Genomic DNA, 17,851 nt, shown 5'->3' with positions numbered 1-17,851 from the left:
GGAGGGACGTGCAATTCCTATAGACCATGTCCATTGACACCCTAGCATAACCAGGCTATAGCGGGACTTTGTGAATCGTTTGTTCCCCACCACATGGGAACGCCAAACCCATTCCAACCTCAATGATGTTATCAGAGCCAGCAGTGGTGGGTAGTAAGAGCTTGCACTTGGTGGCTACCTCTATGTCATCGATGGGGTATCTCTCACCAAGGACCTCTTTTAAAATGTCGTCGAGGGGGGGCGGTCACCTTCAAATCCACCGATAGGGAAGTCATGTTGATCGAGCATGTTATCTGGATCATTATCTAGTGCAGATGCATAGCTACTCTAGTGTCGAGCTGGTGGAGATTCAAGTATCATGGCTGCATCTTGCTGCCTCATTGTCTGTACTCGCTCATTGACCCGTTGTTTTATCCTTTCTGCAAGCATATCCATCTGTTCTTTCATCTTTGCTTCGACCTTAGCGATAATCTCCATTCCCATCCGTTCATGCTCAGCTGCTTTGTTCTCAGGTTTGTTTCTCCTTCGGCTCCTATATGAATCGGCATCGTCAAGGAATCCCAACTTCCATGGAATAGAAACACCTATACCACAAGTGCAACCCGGGTGTTCTTTGTTCCCCAGAGCCGAGGTTAGTATGTCTTTTTCCTGAGATGGCTAGAATGATCCTTAAGTGGATTCTTCCGAAAGTTCCAGGATCCTTTAAACCACTTTCTCGGTTTATGGCTTCCTAAAGGTGACGGAACAATCGGTCGAACGCACAGCCCTTCCTCAGAACCAGTTCCAAGCTCGCCTCTCTGGGATCTATGAAAATGGTGTGGAGCGATTCTCTCGAGCTGCCTCCTCATCCTCCTTGTCCCAATCCAACTCCTTGCACGCGTACCCATCGGTGTCGAGCCTGTGAGGGTGCGTGTTGCGTGACTGACATGCCTTCTTAGCCCGACTCTTCTGTTAAAATTCCTCAGACTGGCACCTCATCACAAACTCTGCCCATTGATCCGCCAAGTACCCATAAGCAATATTATTAGGGACGAGATCCTGCTTTACATATGTATTATATAGCTCACTCTTGAAGGTCTTCCATGCCTTGCCCATCTTGGCTATTGCCTGTCTTTCCACATCCTCCAAAGAACATCCTTCAGGTAAGTCAAATTGGGTTTTAATTGTTTCCCACAAGAAGCTTTTCTCACTCTGTGGCACGTCCTTCGAGTTTGAGTAGGTTATCCTAACCCTTTCTGTCCAAGTGAGGCGCATGCTCTACGGAATGCCGCTTGAGCTTGTTGAGGCTATGTTGGCATGCTTGCTTCATTGATGTGAGTTATGGTGTAGTGACCCATGGGTATTTGGTTTTTGCCTCGACCACCTCGCTTTCGCTTCTGCGCCTAAGTTTCTTTTGTTTGCTCCTGAGAAGTGGCCTCGGCATCTTGTTGAGTAGTGACCCCCTCTTGTTGTTGAGGAGAAGAGGTCGGAGGCCGTTCAAGTTCATCTCCAGACGCCATCTTCAAATAGGAAAAGTTCAAAAGGTTAGAATATATATGTGTCAATAGAATGCGTATCGATCTCAGAAAGAAAATAAACAAGATAATGAGATATGGATATATAGTATAGGCTTACAGTTGACTATCCTTTCCAAACATACACCCTTTTCCAAATAAATGTATCCTACAGTCTCTTGTTCTGGATGCTACTTCTAAGAATCTTTCCACAGTTAAGATTGGAACGAAGCTAAAAGAACTACCATATAGAATTTCCTCTATGTTTTGGTATTCTCCAGGTATAGATGGAATATCACCCCGAATGTTGTAATCTTAACCATATTTGGTTGATTTCCCTTGTACGTCATGGCACCCTTACCAGCCGTATATATAGAGCACACCAAGGCCTTTGTTGTAGTGTGGTGATTAGCGTAAACCTCATATCTCCCTCGATCTCTATTATGTTTCATGGTATTAGGATTCTAATCGATCCAATCTTCCTTATGTTGCCCTGCCGATTGGCCAAAGGGTTCCACCAGTGATGGCGCAACCACCAGCATCATCCCTACAATGCCCCCTTCAAGGCACACTACTATCATCCGCCTCTAGGTCATCCTCAACCTGCATGAATCAAACTATACCATGTGGAGCACCTTCTTCCTCACGCTCTATGGCAAGTTTAGACTTCTTTCGCATGTTCAGCAAGCTGCACCGATGCTGGGTGACCCGAACTGGGTGCATGACGACTACATAGCGAAGTCTTGGATTTATGACTCTGTTTCCACTGACCTCCTTGTCTTTGTCATGTAGCCAAATCAGCCTTCTTACAACCTGTGGACACAATTGGAGTCCCAGTTCCGTGAAAACAAGGAGGCTCACGCTATCTACCTCAACAGTGAGTTCCACTCCTTGATGCAGGGCACCATGTCCATCGCGGACTACTTCCATAAGATGAAGAGCCTGGCTGATGCCCTCCGAGATGCCGGCCATCCAATCAGCGACTCCACTCTCGTCATCAACACCCTGCACGGCCTCAGCCCGCGTTTCTCCAACATGGCCATGAACATCTCCATGGCATCGCAGCTTCCATCCTTCACCGACATGTGGTTACAACTTGATATGCAACAGATGCGCATGGAGAACAAGTCTCATGTCGTCTCCACCACTGCTCTCCTCACCAACTTCCAGCGCAATCAGCGCTTCTCTTCAACCTCCTGTGGCTCCACTCAGATGCCGTCTATGGCGCTACATGCAGGTGGCCAAGGATCAGGAAACAAGAAGAATAAGAAAGGCAAGCCTAACTATGGTGGCGACCTTCCTCGACAGCAGACCCTCTCATCATCTACACCAACCCCGACTGGGCCATGGGTACCCTCCTCCGGCTCAGGCATTCACCATGAACACTCCACCGACCACGTCGTCTGCCTTGACCATCAGCCCTACATGGGAACAAGCTGCGCTCATAGCAGCGATGAACAATATGTCCACTCTAGGATAGGATGATTGGATCCTGGACTCAGGTGCTTCTACGCACATGACCTCTAATGATGGTAAAATCCACCCTCTCTCCATCTCACTATCTTCTTCCCTCGTCACCATTGGCAACAACACAACTACTCGTGCTCTTATCTGCGGTGACACTTCACTTTGCATTCCTACGTCCATTTTTCATCTCAACAATGTGCTTTTTGTGCCTTCTTTGATTAAGAACCTCATATCAGCTCATCAATTTACATGAGATAATGCTTGCTACATCGAGTTTGATCCTTTTTGTTTTACCATCAAGGACCTCAAGACCCAGCATGTGATTCTATGCTCCAATAGCCATGGGGACTTGTACATGTTCCTACTGGATACATCATCAGCTTCAACCACTCTAGTTGCCCTTGCTGCCACCGTGCGTCTCTTGCACCAGCGCCTCCGTCATCCTGGTTGCGATGCCCTCATTGTCCTCCAAACATTGTTTATTATCTCGTGTAATAAAACAGATCATATCACTTGCCATGCATGTCAACTTGGCAAGCACGTACGTCTACCCTTTGGTTCTTGACATTCTTCCACAAAATAACCTTTTCAATTAGTACATTGCGATGTATGAAGATCTCCATTACTGAGCAACTCTAGTTTCAAATACTATTTGGTTATTGTTGAGGATTTCTAGCACTTCTATTGACCTTTCCACTCAAACAAAAATTAGAAGTACATGCCCACATAGTTCGATTCCACGCCTACAACACTACCCAATTTCACTCCTCTCTTTGCTCTATTAAGGTAGTTCATCAATTTCAACACTATGACTTTCGGTGCTGATCACGGAATTCATGTCTGGTTCTTTTGCCCCTATATGTCGCAACAAAATGGCAATGCCGAACGCATGATTTGCACCATCAACAACACAGTGCACACGCTTCTGTTCCACGCTTCCATGCCCGCACCCTACTGGGCTGAAGCTCTTGCCGCTGCCACTTATCTTCTAAATCGACAACCATCCTCTTCCATCCAAATTTTTACCCCCTACCACAAACTCCCCAACCTTGATCATCTTCATGTGTTTGGATGTCTTTGCTATCCTAACATTTCAGCCACCGCAAAACACAAACTTTCTCCTCAATCCGTGGCTTGTGTATTTCTCGGGTACCCTTCATCACATAAAGGGTATCATTGTCTCGATCCCATCACATGATGCATTTACATCTCTCGCCATGTGATCTTCGATGAAACGATGTTCCCATTTATCGGGCTTCCTTCCTCCAATACGGCACCCTTTCTAACTCACTGGACAATGCATGTCTCCTTTTGCCATCGACATCAAGCTCACATCCCGTGTTGCGAGGCGTCACAGCTTTGGCCGGCATGGGTGATGCGCTCGACATACATGGTGCCGCAGCTTCCCCTGGAACATCTGTGCCCACACTCGTGGACACCACATCAGGTGATGCACTCGGCGTAGCGCACACTGCTACTTCGACTGGTGCGACAAAGGAAGCCTCCTCGGCTGGTGCGTAACTAGCCAACCTCTTGTGCCAGTGTCTTGGCCTCCTCGCCTCCCGCATCATCGCCTGGTGTCTTGGCCTCCTCATCGCCCATGCCATCACCTGTGCCGGTGCATGAACCTGTGCAGTCACTTTCTCAAGCCCTGCCTGCTACACGCCTAGCGCAAGGACCTCATCCGATGGTCACCTGAATAGCTATCGGCATTGTGAAGCCGGTACACTACCTCAACTTGTCCGCCACCGTGACATCGGCCATGTCTCTGCTACCCTCCAACTACCGAAGTGCACTTGCAGACCCCAACTGGTGTAATGCCATGTTGGAGGAGTATCATGCACTCATCGACAATGGAACTTGGTCACTCATGTCAAAACCAGTTGGTGCTGATTTCAGGCAAGTGGATTTACAAGCACAAGTTTCACTCCGATGGCTCCCTTGGTTGCCACAAAGCACAGTGGGTTGTTCACGGATTTTCTCAGCAAACCGATGTGGATTTTGATGAGATGTTCAGCCCTGTCATCAAACACTCCACAATCCATGTCGTCCTCAGTCTCGCTGCCTCAAGATGCTAGCCAATTCATCAGCTGGATGTCGAGAATGCTTTTTTGCATGCCACTCTTGATGAGGCAGTATATTGTTAGCAACTGTCTAGCTTCGTCGATTCCTCACATCCGGAGCATATCTGTCGTCTACACAGGTCCTTATATGGCTTAAAGCAAGCACCTAGCGCATGGTATCGAAGGTTTGCTACTCACAGATGCACCATGGGATTCATTGCTTCAGTCTGCGACACTTCTCTGTTCATATTAAAGGATGGAGATGATCTTGCATATCTTCTCCTCTACGTCGATGACATCATCCTGACGACATCTTCTCCACAGCTCCTAGGGCGCATCATTGCGCACCATCACTCAGAGTTCTCCATGACAGATCTCGGCGAGTTGCTCCACTTCCTCGGTATTTCGGTCTCTTGGACATCACACGGGTTGTTCCTGTCTCAGTGTCAGTACGCCATTGATCTTCTTCATCATGCCGACATGGCTAAGTGTCACTCTACAACTACACCTGTTGACACTCATGCAAAGCTGTCCGCCACATATGGTGATCCAGTTGCTGATCCTACTGAGTACATGAAACTTGCTGGGGCTCTTTAGTACCTTACACTCACACACCCCGACTTGGCTTATGCAGTTCAACAAGTGTGCTTGTTCATGCATGATCCGCGAGGGTCCCACCTTGCCTTGATCAAGAGAATACTTTGATATGTCAAAGGATCTCTTGACCTGGGTTTTCCATTTGCTCTTCCTCTGCCTCGACACTCACAGCATATTCTAATGCAAACTGGGCAGGATGCCCAGATTCCAGGCGTTCTACTTCAGGCTACTGCGTCTATCTTGGTGATAATTTGGTTTCTTGGTCCTCTAAGCGTCAAATGACTGTGTCACGGTCTAGCGTTGCGGAATGTTGTCGGTTGAGTCAACTCTTGTAGGAGCTCCACCACCATCTTACTACGGCAACAATTGTGTATTGTGATAACATCAACACTGTCTACATGTCTGCCAACCCCATCTAGCATCGTCGCACCAAGCACATCGAGATCGACATTCACTTCGTTCAAGAAAAGGTGTCTCTCGTTGAAGTTCGAGTGTTTCATGTACCTTCTTCTCATCAGTTCGCTGACATCATGATAAAGGGCTTGCCTGCAAAATTGTTCACTGATTTCAAGTCCAGTCTATGTGTTCGGTCTCCTCCTGAACTCATGCAAGTACTGCGGGCGGGTATTAGAGATAAAATCCCTCCTGTATAGAATTTCCTCTTTGTTTTGGTATTCTCCAAGTATAGATGGAATAGCATCACCACTGTTGTAATCTCAACCATATTTGGTTGATTTCCCTTGTACGTCACAGCACCCTTGCCAGCCGTCTATATAGAGCACACCCAGGCCTTTGTTGCAGTGTGGTGATTAATCTAAACCTCATATCTCTCTTGATCTCTATTCTGTTTCACGCACACAATGCAGATCATTATTCCATCTCTATCTGGATGATGGCCTGAACAATTTTGCCAGTTTCACTTACTGGGCAAAGAGCTAAACAATGCTACACCCAACAAGAATAACCTTCTATTCATGTGTGTCATATTGTTATGATCATAGGATCATAAAGGGGTATAAACGTCTGTCAGGCGGCATCATCTGCTATGGAAGGAATTAGACTATAGATTGAAGAGACTTAGATTAATTCTTCTCTTCTATTTGAAAATAGATGTTGTGATCTCCTTTATATAGAAACCGGTCTTAACTAACAAATCTTATATCTAACCAATCTGATATGATCCCTAACAACTAATCTAACTCAAGGACCAGGGAAACTATCTAATAGGCATAGCTACAGTAAGTGCTGCTACAATACCATGCCGGCCCAAAGACCTAACCTAGAGTTGCACATGACACATATAGTGCTTGTACTGTCAACAATCTTGTTGGCGATGCTTTTGCCCGACAAGTTGTCAGGTTTGTTTGCAGCTTCACCTGTAGTTGGACCAGTATTCGACGACGAGCTTACAGAAGGCAGAGTCCTCATTTTCCATCAACCTTGATGGCCTGTCATACTCTATTATTTTGCCTGCAGTTACAAGAGAAATTCATTTACATCATTTTGGACATAGTTCTGAAGAGTTAATTTTGTCGGCCAGAATGTTAGAAGTGCTCGGAGCCAGCTGCTTACCGTAGGAAAGAACCATGACCATATCACTGTCTGTGACAGTAGGAACCCTGTGTGCTATGGTGATCACTGTGCACCCTGAAAACTCCTGCTTGATGACTCTCTGCAGGATGGCGTCGGTGGCCGAATCGATGGATGCTGTTGCCTCGTCAAGAACCAGGATCTTGTTCCTACGGAGGAGAACACGCGCGAGGCAGAAGAGCTGCCGTTGACCGACGCTCCAGTTCTCGCCATCATCGCTCACTGAAAGTGTCAGGATGACCAGTAATCAGAGAATTTTCAGCGCTATACACTTCTGGAAAAAAATCATCTGAGTGGTTCAGAGGATATGGACAGTTTAGAGTCATGACCATGACTCACCTGGTGATTCAAGTAGTCTAGGAAGGTCACTGATTGTTTTCTTCAGCTGGCACTTATCCAAAGTCTGCAGTAGAAAGGGGCATCAGGACCAGGATTAACCAATATGTGCAATACAAGAAAAACAATGTTATTACATTGGCATCTACTGAAATTCTTGATTTTATGAACATTTCAGAATGTACTGGTACTAATATGGGGTTCAGATTCGTAGTTTCGCTGACCTCCCAGATATCCTCGTCGGTGTGCAGACCTAGAGGATCGACGTTACTCCTTACACTGCCTCTGAAAAGGGTTGGCTCCTGAGGAATGATGCTGAGTTTCATCCTCAGGTCCTTCAGTCCTATAGTGCAAATGTCAAGATCATCGATAAGAATTCGCCCGCTGGATGGGTCGATAAGGCGGAACAATGCACTCAGAAGAGTCGTCTTCCCGCTTCCTGTTCTGCCGACAACTCCAATCTTGTTCCCTGCTGCAAATGTGCAGGTGATACCCCGCAGAACCGTAGGCGCATTTGGCCGGTACTTGACCTAACACAGGTAAGCAAAGTATGAACATTGGACAACAACAACAACAAAAATCATTTGGTTGTCGCTTTAGAAATTTCAGTTTCTTACTCTTAAATTGTCCAAATCTATCCTTCCTTTAGATGGCCAAGAAGGAGCAGGCCTTCTGTCACAGATGACAGCTGGAGGCTCTGCAGGCAGATGCATGAACTGCTTGATCCTCTCCACCGATATTATGTAATTTTCAAGATTTGAGTAGAATCGTGTTAAGAACACTTGAGCAGAAGAAAGCGTCAATGCATAGGAGAGGCATAGGCCAAGGAATCCTGCAAAAAGTTACCATAAGTAGAATTTTACTGGTTAGAAGATCACTTCATACACAGGTCTTGTTCTTAACTGTTTTCTGAAAGGACAGCAAGAGCATTATCGATTTTATCATAGAAGAAGAGAAATAACCAAGTTTATAAGAGAAATCGTGTTCGAAAACATCACAACCCCGGGACGATAATGCGACCACAACTCTACAGACGACACTCACACCAAAAGCACAAACCCGATAACAGATAGGACCAACCCAACCTAACTCGCATGCTAACCAACCAAACAACACCCTCACAACTCGGTTGACAGAGCTATGCTCCCACGCCGCATCTCTCTGACCCACAAGTTGGTAGCACGTCGCTTCGGAGGAGTGCACATTGGACCAAAACTCTGTTGTGAAGCACCAAACTGAATGAACAGCTATCGAGAAGCGATGACATAGAGGTGAAACCTACAAAAGAAGCTGGCGAAGAACGACACCGAACAAACACAAAGATGCCAAACAAACACAACGACGCCCATAACACATGACGCAACCAGCAAACAATCGTGCCCAACCTAACTCAACTCGCGCACCAAACCAACATCCTGAGCAATAAGCTAGCAGAGCCCTACTACAATGCCAGCAGCAGCTTGGTTGGCCGAGCCTTGCTCCCATGCCGAACCAAACCTCCAGGCAATCAGTGGGCATGATGCTTCGGAGGAGTGCGCATCAGGCAGTAACTGATATTAAGGATGCCACATGATCTGGAAACACCGCCTCCCCCAACGGAGGTGTAGGTGCCAACCTACAAAAGAATCAGGTGCAGCCCAACAATGCAGGAGGGTTTCCAAAGATGACGCCTTCAAGAAGGAAGTGACGCCTATGCTCCCGTCGCTCGACTAAAAGCCAAGGATAGGCTTTCACCTAGAGACACCCTCACGGTGGGAGAGACGTCACAATATCGCCTCTAGGGAGGAAATGGCGCCAGCGGGCATCATCGATATTGGCACCATCAAATCGTTGGCCTGAGCTTTTGCACACGACTCCCCACCCCCAGCACCTTCACTGAAGCCACGCCGCAACCGCCAAGGCTGCCGCCATCACGAGAGCACGCTGCCCTGAAAAGCCCCCATAGGAAGCAACGCCAAAGATGAGCCTCGAAATACCACCAAGCCGTCATGCTCCTTGTTGGCCAGAACTGGGGAAAGGAGATAGTCCTGGCAAAGGGGAGGATAAAAGGCAGCGTGATGATGCAAGGAGACAAACACAGTGGCCAGCTGCACCACCATGGAGACGAAGCATAGCACACCAGGCAGCAGCAGCAACCCCAACCCAGACGGGGCAGCAGCACCTAAAAGTGCATCTAGGCCCCTATGTAGGTTTTGGATAATTGATGACAAATGATTAAGAGACTAATGAGTTTATTAAAATTATGAATATGTTTTAGTCCCATCAAAGAAGTTAAATGACATTGGCGTCCCTCAAAAGGAAAAGAGAAGCGGCATGTAGTCACTCAATAGATTTAAATAGATTTTATTTTCGAATTTGAGTACAACTATGCTGTATTATCAAGAGGGATGCGTATAGATAGACTTGAAGATGTATGAGTGCTCAAAGTACCCAATTAGACTAAAGAAGAGAGACATAAATCATCCCACAAACACCAAGAAGTTCTAAGTCTTAGTCTGTACCCGGATACTCCGGATTACCCGAGGTTTTCAGGTCCAGCTCTGGCAGGAGGCGTTCGGTTAGGGCCCTTGTGTTTTACCCAGAGTCTCCAGGTTGACCAGAATACTCAGGATCTGTCAGTCATCCGGCCTGTCCGTGTTCGGTTTCAGTCAAAGCTCTTGGTTATGCGTTAAACTGTGTTTGGCTTGAGTTGGTTCGGCAATAACCGCACTTAAATAAAGAGGGGGAGGAGTATTTATATCCTTGCCCCAAAAAAACTAGCCGTTATAGTATTTTTTAACTCGGAGGCTACTCTAGTGTATCAAATCTTGCAAGGTTTTGAGAGTTGAGTGTGTGCATATGTGCAAGATTTCAAGCTGCTAAAAGAGTGTCTTTTAGTGGTCGTCAAAAGAATTCTTAGATATTTAGTTCATACCCCTTTCCTTGGCTTATGGTATTCTAAAGGTTCAACCTTTGATGTTATCGGCTATTTAGATTCCAACTATGCTAGTTGCAAAGTGAATAGGAAGAGTACCTTTGGGACTTACCAATTCTTGGGTAGGTCTTTGGTGTCTTGGACCTCAAAGATACAAAATTTCATAGCTCTATCCACTATTGAAGCCGAGTATGTTGTTGTAGGCGCTTGTTGTGCTCAAATACTTTGGATGAGGCAAACCTTGAGAAACTATGGCTACAACATGACCAAAGTCTCACTTTTGTGTGACAATGATAGTACTATAAAAAATAGCCAACTATCTTGTACAACACTCAAGAATCAAACATATAGACATCCGATACCATTTCGTGAGAGACCACTCAACCAAAAGGGATATCGATATTCGTTATGTGAGAACCAAAAAATAACTAGCTGATATCCTCACCAAGCCACTAGACATGCAAAGGTTATGCCAGTTGAGAAGTGAGCTAAATATCCTAGATTCACGCAACATGGCTTGATATGTTGCACACAATTGTTTGTTCTGGTCTTATAGCTTTGGTAGCTAGAAGTTTGCAAAAATCTCTTTTTAGTGTTATTTTCAAAAATTTGATTCTTTGATCTTTCGTTCATGTTTTGCTACTTGTGATCATTGTTATGCATCGTTGCTTGTTGGCGGACCACAAGTGGCAAAAATATCTTATATGTCAAATTGTTCTTCTCTCATAAATCCACGTCAAATCTCAGCTCAAAATCAAGTTCTGCCATGTTCCAGAACCCGGAAGGTCCAACCTAGCCCGAAGTATTCAGATTCTGGAAGTTCTCAAGCCCTGGGTGTCTCTATCGAGTTGACAGAACCTAGAGTCTCTGGGTTCACCTAGATACTCCAGATTTTTTCACTCAACCCGGAGGTTCCGAGTTACCCTCCTGGTGGCTCCTTTCGGTTAAGTTTTAAATTCCAACACGGAGACTTCGGGTTCATCCGGATACTCTGGGTTATCTAGTCTTATACTCAACCCAAGGAGTTGCCCCTTCATTTTATCTCTTTCACCTCCTCTCTCATCCTCCCACTGTGGTGACCTCCCCTCCGGCGATCTAAGGTTTTCACCATGAGATTTCCAAGTTATTCACCAAGTTAACTCATCTCTTGGTCGGATTGTCCAATCCTCCCTTAGAATTGACTCCTAATGCTTTGCTTGATTTCAAGGTAAACATAAAAATCATTTCCTTCTGATCTCTCTATACCTATCTCTAGAATCGAGTTCCTTTGGTGAAGATGCTCATTTTCCTTCCTAGAATCATGTATTCCAAGGATTTGCCAATGCATTTGTTAAATCCCTCAAACCCCAAGTTTTTGCCCTGAGATTGGGCAACCCGGATACTCCGGGTTGTCCAGATCTTGTTCATCGAATTTTGTTCCTCAATTTCATTTCTTGAGCAGTCTTTTTCATATCTCTAGCATGTCATCCATGTCTATCTCAGAGCAATTCAAGATGGTTCATGGAAACGATGTTGGTCAAGCTTATCAAAGGAGGACAAATGCTAAGTTTGATCCACTAGCCCAAACCGACTCTCCATCATAGCAGCTTGCTTCAGAGGACGAAGGCAGTGATAGTGGCAGTGGACGTGATCGTACCCACAAGGTGGTTCGTAAGGTGAAGGCTTTACGTGTCGGTGGCATTCACATTGATGAGGCGAATCAAACAGTCAATGTGCCTCGTGGTGATGCTTTGCCATCTAGAGGAGAAGGGGAGCAGCAGCAGGGAGAGGCAAGAGAAAGGCAGCTTCCTCTGGTTCTATGGCTCAAGGGCAAGAGGAAATTCAGAAAGAGTAAGATGCAGAACGCGGCACCTGGCACCCGGCTTCCGTGGTCATTCCCATACACCAGCCCGAACGTGGCGCCCCTGGAGGTCGCCGCGCGTGGGATCACGTGGAGAGCCGACCGGCGACGCAGATCTAGTCGTCAGACCGGACCAGGCCAACCGCGCAGAGGAATAGGAAGAGGCAACGCCGAAGCAGGGAATGCGCCTGCCGGACCCGCGACCCAACGCAGCCACGAGGCCGGCCAGGGGGTCATGGGGACGCCCAGGATGGCAAAACCACCTGGCGATGAGGTAGAGGCGCCATTGAGGTGGTACGTGTCACTGGCCAGGGCGACGATGGGGAAGAGGAGTGCGGAAACGATGATCTGCCCCACCCTAGGCCCGCCCAGCCGGAGGCCACCTTGATTTGCATGGACCTGGACTGCAGGCGACCAGATCTGGGCTGCCTGAGTGCGTCACGACCGTCACCGACAGAAAAACAGCCATCACGCCAGAGAAAGCAACGCAGCCGTCTGGAACCAAAGGAAAGGGAAGGGAGAGTAGAGAAAGAGGAAGGAAGGGGAGGGGGAGGCCGCCGTCGTTGCCGATGGTGGCGGCTGGCGAGGAACGGGTGGTAGAGAGCCTTTGCGGCGAGCGGGTTTTGCCCCTCATGTTGCCCCACCGAGGAGGTGCCAAGGGGCAAGATATGGAATGCGCAAGGTGGAAAAAGCAATGTTCACTTTGCAAAACGATGGATGAGAGGTTTTTGTTCTTAATTCTGAATTCTGTACCTGGAGCAACAGCGCCCTCCGGTAGCGAAACAAGAAGGATGGATGATGTGATGATGACCAAGATTTGCAGCGCCTCGACACGCAGGAGTACCCACTCCAGTGCTGCATTGGTGTAGAAGAACAGTGTCGCATCTGTGTCGATGAGCTGAAGATTTGTCCGAATAAACCTCTTTGTCGCCGCGAAGGCCCTTATGGTGATCACTCCCAGCATCGACTCTGCAGCGTAGTTCATGACGGGCGCCTTTGTAGTTCCGTTGATCCTTACCAGCTCCCTCGCTGACGTAATGTAGTATCGCTGCAATATAACCACTATTCTCATTCCTTGTGCTTCACCATGCCATGGATATGTATTCAGAGTTAAGAAATGATGTTCACCTGAATGTACAGCAGCACCATCACAACAGGAACAGCCACCAGCACTACTTGCCATGTAACCATGATCATGATAACTATGGTTGCTGTCACTTCAATTGTGCCTGAGATCACAAATGTCATCGTATACGGGACGTCGAAGTCTAATATGCTCAAATCTGATGAAGCCTGCAGAATTCAGAAGGCAAAAACTCAGACTGCAATTACAACTGGAGAAATGTCACCGAATAATTGAAATATTTGGAATATTTTACTCGGGTCATGATTCTTCCAGTCGGAGTGGAATCGAAGAACAGCATGGGGGCCTTGAACACTGAATCCATGAACCCGGAAAAGAACTCCCTTGATGCTTTCAGGCCAAAGTAAGCAGCAAGAAGGCTCCTAACATAGGCAAACAGGCAGCTTACAGTTGCCATCACTGCATAAACTCCGACCACAACTGCAACACTAAACTGGTGACTTTGAACTGCAATTGCAAGCCAGTAAGTTGCCAGAGATTGCAGGAATACGAACATGCACTGCGCAAGTATTATCAGGACTAGAAGAAGCCAGCCCTTGGATACTGAAACATAATCCTTGTACGGTTTCATTCCAACTTCTCCTAGCTCTCTCTTCTCCTCTTCCGTCAGCTGGACCGAGGGCATGTTACTGACAGCGATCTCCGCTTCGCTATTCTGCTGTACCATTGGTATTTGGTAATGAAAAGCGCCTTGTTCTTTCGCTCCTTTGCTGTGATCCTGGGAGTCCAGTGTTGTTTTTGAGTCCCTATGAGCATTGACAAGCTGTTCAAATGCTGTGCCAGACCGCAGAAGCTCCTGATAGGTTCCTTCCTGAGCTACCTGGCCATTTTCCATGACCTGGAGAGAACATTTTGCTTACCTAGTGATATGTGTAATTGCTTGCAAAGAATAATGCACAGATACCATACTCACCAGAATCTTGTCAACCTTGGAAAGGAACTCTACTTGGTGTGTCACAAGAATAACCGTCTTGTTCTCAAGGGCTGCCATGACACAATCCTACACACAGGAGATTACAGCTATATGCATGAAATTCTCATAAGCTGTGACAGTGGTCATTCAGATTCGGAACAAGTCCAATCCACCTCCTGAACTTGTTGCCCAGTCTGATTTTCACCCCTGAACTGCACTACTAAGTATCTTACACCCTTCAACTCTCAATGCTGAGCGACAAGTTCAGAGGGTGAATTGGACTTGTTCCTTCAGATTTCAGAGGCAATCTTACGTTGAAAAGGGTAGCAGCTGTATGTGCATCGACGGCGCTGAAAGGGTCATCGAGAAGGTAAATGTCCGCGTCATTGTAGACCGCTCTCGCGAGCTGAATCCTTTGCTTCTGCCCTCCACTCATGTTCAGGCCTCGCTGGCCGATCTCTGTCAGGTCTCCGTGCGGAAAGTTCTCGATGTCCTTGTCCAATGCGCAACACCTCATGGCCTTATCATACTCCTCATTGTTCATCGGCTTCCCGAAGAGTACGTTGTGGCGCACCGTGCCACTCTGGATCCACGACGTCTGCGAAACATAGGCAACTGAGCCAGACACAGCTACCTGAAGAACAGAAATAGAGAAGGGTATCAGTTCATCATGTCACATGCTTGATAGCGTTTTGATCAAATGTTCAATTGGTGCCACATACTGATCCAGAGATTCTCGGTATCTCGCCAAGCATTGCGCACAGCAACGACGATTTCCCTGCGCCCACAGGCCCGCAGATGGCGATCTTCTCGCCCCGCATTGCGGTGACGCTGATGTCTTTCAGAGTTGCAACGGCCTTGTTAAGCTGCCAGCTGAAGACACCATTTTGCACGGTTAGGCTCATGTTGGACGCTGGCATGCCAGCCCTGTCCACGGCGTCGTCTTGGAACTCATCCTCCATTAGAAACTCGCCGACGCGGTCCAGCGAGACCTTGACTTGGATTAGGACGGACAGCACCTCCGGCAGCATCCTCATCGGCTCCGAGATGACTCGCAGTGTAGCAAGGACGGTGAACACCACGCCTGCGTCCAGGGGCGCGCTCCGGAACGCGGCAGTCCCCGCGAAGATCACACCGGAGATGACTGTCGGAGACATCCAGTACAGCGCGCTGCCGTAGGCCTTCTTGACCTGCGTCTCGGCGAGCCACCTCACCTCGACGTCGCGTAGTCTCTGCACCGTCTCCCTGAACCTGTCCTCCCACGACTGCAGCTTGACTACCTTCATGGCGTTGAGCACCTCCGCCATGGCGCGCTGCCGCTGGTCCTGCGCCTGCATGAACATCGACTGGTAGCGCTGCAGCATCCTGGCGAAGGGAACGTTGATCAAGCCGCAGACAGCCACGGGGACCAGGCCAGGGAGTGCGCCCGCGCCGACGGTCCAGAAGAGCAGCGCGATGGCGAGGACGAGCTGCACCGGCATGCTCCACGCCAGGTGCAACCAGAACGGGAACTCGCCGAGCCGGTACGCGTCGAGGGCGATGTAGTTCGCGATCTCGCCGGCCGAATGCTGCCTCCGTCCCTCGCTGGACAGCTTCAGCTGCTTCTCAAAGACGGCCGCCATGAGTGCCGAGCGCATGCGCATGCCGAGCCGCCTGGACCCGAAGAACCAGTGCCTCTGCGACAGCGACTCCACGACCTTCATCACCACCAGGCTCATGATGAGCGAGATCCCGGCGGCAAGCCCCCGTTCCTTCTTGTATGAGTAGGACACGAAGCAGTACAGGATCACCGGCGATGCGGCGAAGGACAGCGTCCGGAGCAGCGTGTACAGCGCCGTCCGGAGGAGATCCTTCTTGTAGCACTCGGCGAGCACCAAGAACACCAGGTTGTTCGTCCTCGCGGCATCCGTCAACCTCCGCCGATGCCATTCCTCCAGGAATGTCCGGCACGCCTCCTCCGCTGCGTCGTCGGTGTCCAGCGGCGGGATGTCACTGAAATCCAACGGTTTGGAGTACCCCAGGCGCAGCAACGAGTCCATCCACGTGAACGTCAGGCGGCTCATGAACCCAGCCTTCACGAACGCCGGCGTCATATGCTCCCCGCCTCCCGCCGTCAGCAACGGCCGGGTCTCCTCGCCGCCATCTCCGCCGCCAGTGACACCTCTACACACGCTGACCGCGCACAAGACAAGCATCAAGCTCACAGCCCATGACGCGACATAAAGAACCTCCATCGGGCTCCCCCTCACGATCTTCTCCAAGCTGTACGCGGTGGTCAGAGCCGCGAGCGCCGCCCACCACATTAAGGCCAGCGCTCGAGAGAACCTGGTTGGCCGAACGACCAAAGAAACTGAGACGACCACCCAGACCAACCCTCTGACGAGGAGCTCCGCTCTGGTAGACGACGACGAGGAGCCCCATGCGCCGGAGCAGAGGCACGCAATGCCAAGAAGGGCGCAGCAAGGACAAGCGAGAGCGCACAGCAATGGCAGGCCCCTCGTGCCGACTCTGAATCGCCTCGTGCAAGCAGCGACCACCAAGCTCAGGATGTAGACGGCGAGGAGAAGAAGGTTGATGACATCGATCAGGCTCGTCTGGAAGCACAGAGATTTGAGGTGGAAATCGGGATTGCCTCGGCGCGATGGTGGAAGCAACCGACCTGATACTGCAACCACAAAAGAATTGGACAATTTTCGGTAACAAATTGTACAGAAAATCCAAGAATAATGTAAAAATAATAATTTACGGAGAAATTAACAAGCAGAAATTCCAGAACAACTATGGCCCAGAAATTAACAAGCAGTAAATTGGGGAGTGCAAAGCTTTCAGCAATGAGATCGTAACATCATTGTTCGTTTGCATGTGCTATAGAAAAATGGAGAATCGATCGAGATGGAAGGAAGGAAGGGATTGATTACCTTGCAGGCTCCATGAATGAGCAACCATTGTGCACTGCTTCTTCGACTTCTCCTCTGTCAGGTTACTAGGACTAGGAGTCTAGAAGGAGCTAATCAAGTAGTAAGCAGAGGAACGGTATTTGTATCACTGCACTTAGCGGGCGGTGAGCTGGACCTTACTATATTCTCTCTTTTTTATGCTGCTTGCCTGATTGCAAAGCGATTTTTCCCCAAAAATTTAATGGGAGTTCAATTATTGTGATTTTTTCCACAATTATGTGGGAATTAAACCGATTATTGTGAAGTTAAATTAATATCCTACAAAATTCTGCGTTTCAGACAAACCCTTAGTATTTGTCCTCAGTGAATGGTTTGATTCTTTTATTTTTTTTAAACAAAGAATCTTGGAAAATCCCCTAGGACTTTTTGCACTCTGTGTGCACTGTAAGTAGGGGTGAAATTGGATCGGATATAATTTCATATTTTCTAGTCACAATCGGATACGGATAGTGTCGGATAATTATTTTTTTTTATCATGTATCCTTGTGTTTAGAGTCAGAGTCGGAGCAAATTGTGCCGCATGCTTTTAGTTACTCG

General features: G+C 48.2%; 2 protein-coding genes across 2 annotated transcripts; one reads left to right on the top strand and one right to left on the bottom strand.

Annotated features, from left to right (window-relative positions):
- The first annotated feature begins 2,117 nt into the window (after window positions 1-2,117).
- Window positions 2,118-2,978, top strand: LOC133927970 (uncharacterized). The gene is made up of 2 exons (XM_062374283.1): window positions 2,118-2,210; window positions 2,286-2,978. The coding sequence occupies exons 1-2, from the start codon at window positions 2,118-2,120 to the stop codon at window positions 2,976-2,978; spliced, it is 786 nt and encodes a 261-aa protein (XP_062230267.1).
- A 3,686-nt stretch (window positions 2,979-6,664) lies between these two features.
- LOC133928588 (ABC transporter C family member 8-like) lies at window positions 6,665-17,432 on the bottom strand. Its single transcript, XM_062374996.1, has 12 exons — window positions 17,276-17,432; window positions 15,080-17,022; window positions 14,671-14,991; window positions 14,358-14,444; window positions 13,680-14,282; window positions 13,429-13,593; window positions 13,054-13,348; window positions 8,164-8,378; window positions 7,771-8,076; window positions 7,550-7,613; window positions 7,193-7,432; window positions 6,665-7,090 (listed from the first exon to the last, which is right to left on the bottom strand). The coding sequence occupies exons 1-12, from the start codon at window positions 17,301-17,303 to the stop codon at window positions 6,993-6,995; spliced, it is 4,365 nt and encodes a 1,454-aa protein (XP_062230980.1). The 5' UTR covers window positions 17,304-17,432; the 3' UTR covers window positions 6,665-6,992.
- Between the last annotated feature and the right edge of the window lie 419 nt (window positions 17,433-17,851).

The sequence above is a fragment of the Phragmites australis genome, chromosome 9, assembly GCF_958298935.1.
Source record: "Phragmites australis chromosome 9, lpPhrAust1.1, whole genome shotgun sequence".
Classification (NCBI taxonomy): domain Eukaryota; kingdom Viridiplantae; phylum Streptophyta; class Magnoliopsida; order Poales; family Poaceae; genus Phragmites; species Phragmites australis.
The sequence above is the reverse complement of the archived record's forward strand: the minus strand, read 5'-3'. Positions and strand labels throughout refer to the sequence as shown.

What these genes read in the sequence shown, in the direction of transcription:
- LOC133928588 (XM_062374996.1), bottom strand. Translation starts at nt 17,303, where the DNA reads ATGGTTGCTCATTCATGGAGCCTGCAAG. An exon ending in CCAAGGTTGACAAGATTCTG is followed by an intron (nt 14,283 to 14,357) that starts GTGAGTATGGTA and finishes TGTTCTCTCCAG; the next exon opens with GTCATGGAAAATGGCCAGGT. An exon ending in TAGACTACTTGAATCACCAG is followed by an intron (nt 7,433 to 7,549) that starts GTGAGTCATGGT and finishes TGACACTTTCAG; the next exon opens with TGAGCGATGATGGCGAGAAC.
- LOC133927970 (XM_062374283.1), top strand. Translation starts at nt 2,118, where the DNA reads ATGTGGAGCACCTTCTTCCTCACGCTCTATGGCAAGTTTAGACTTCTT. An exon ending in TGCTGGGTGACCCGAACTGG is followed by an intron (nt 2,211 to 2,285) that starts GTGCATGACGAC and finishes TTTGTCATGTAG; the next exon opens with CCAAATCAGCCTTCTTACAA.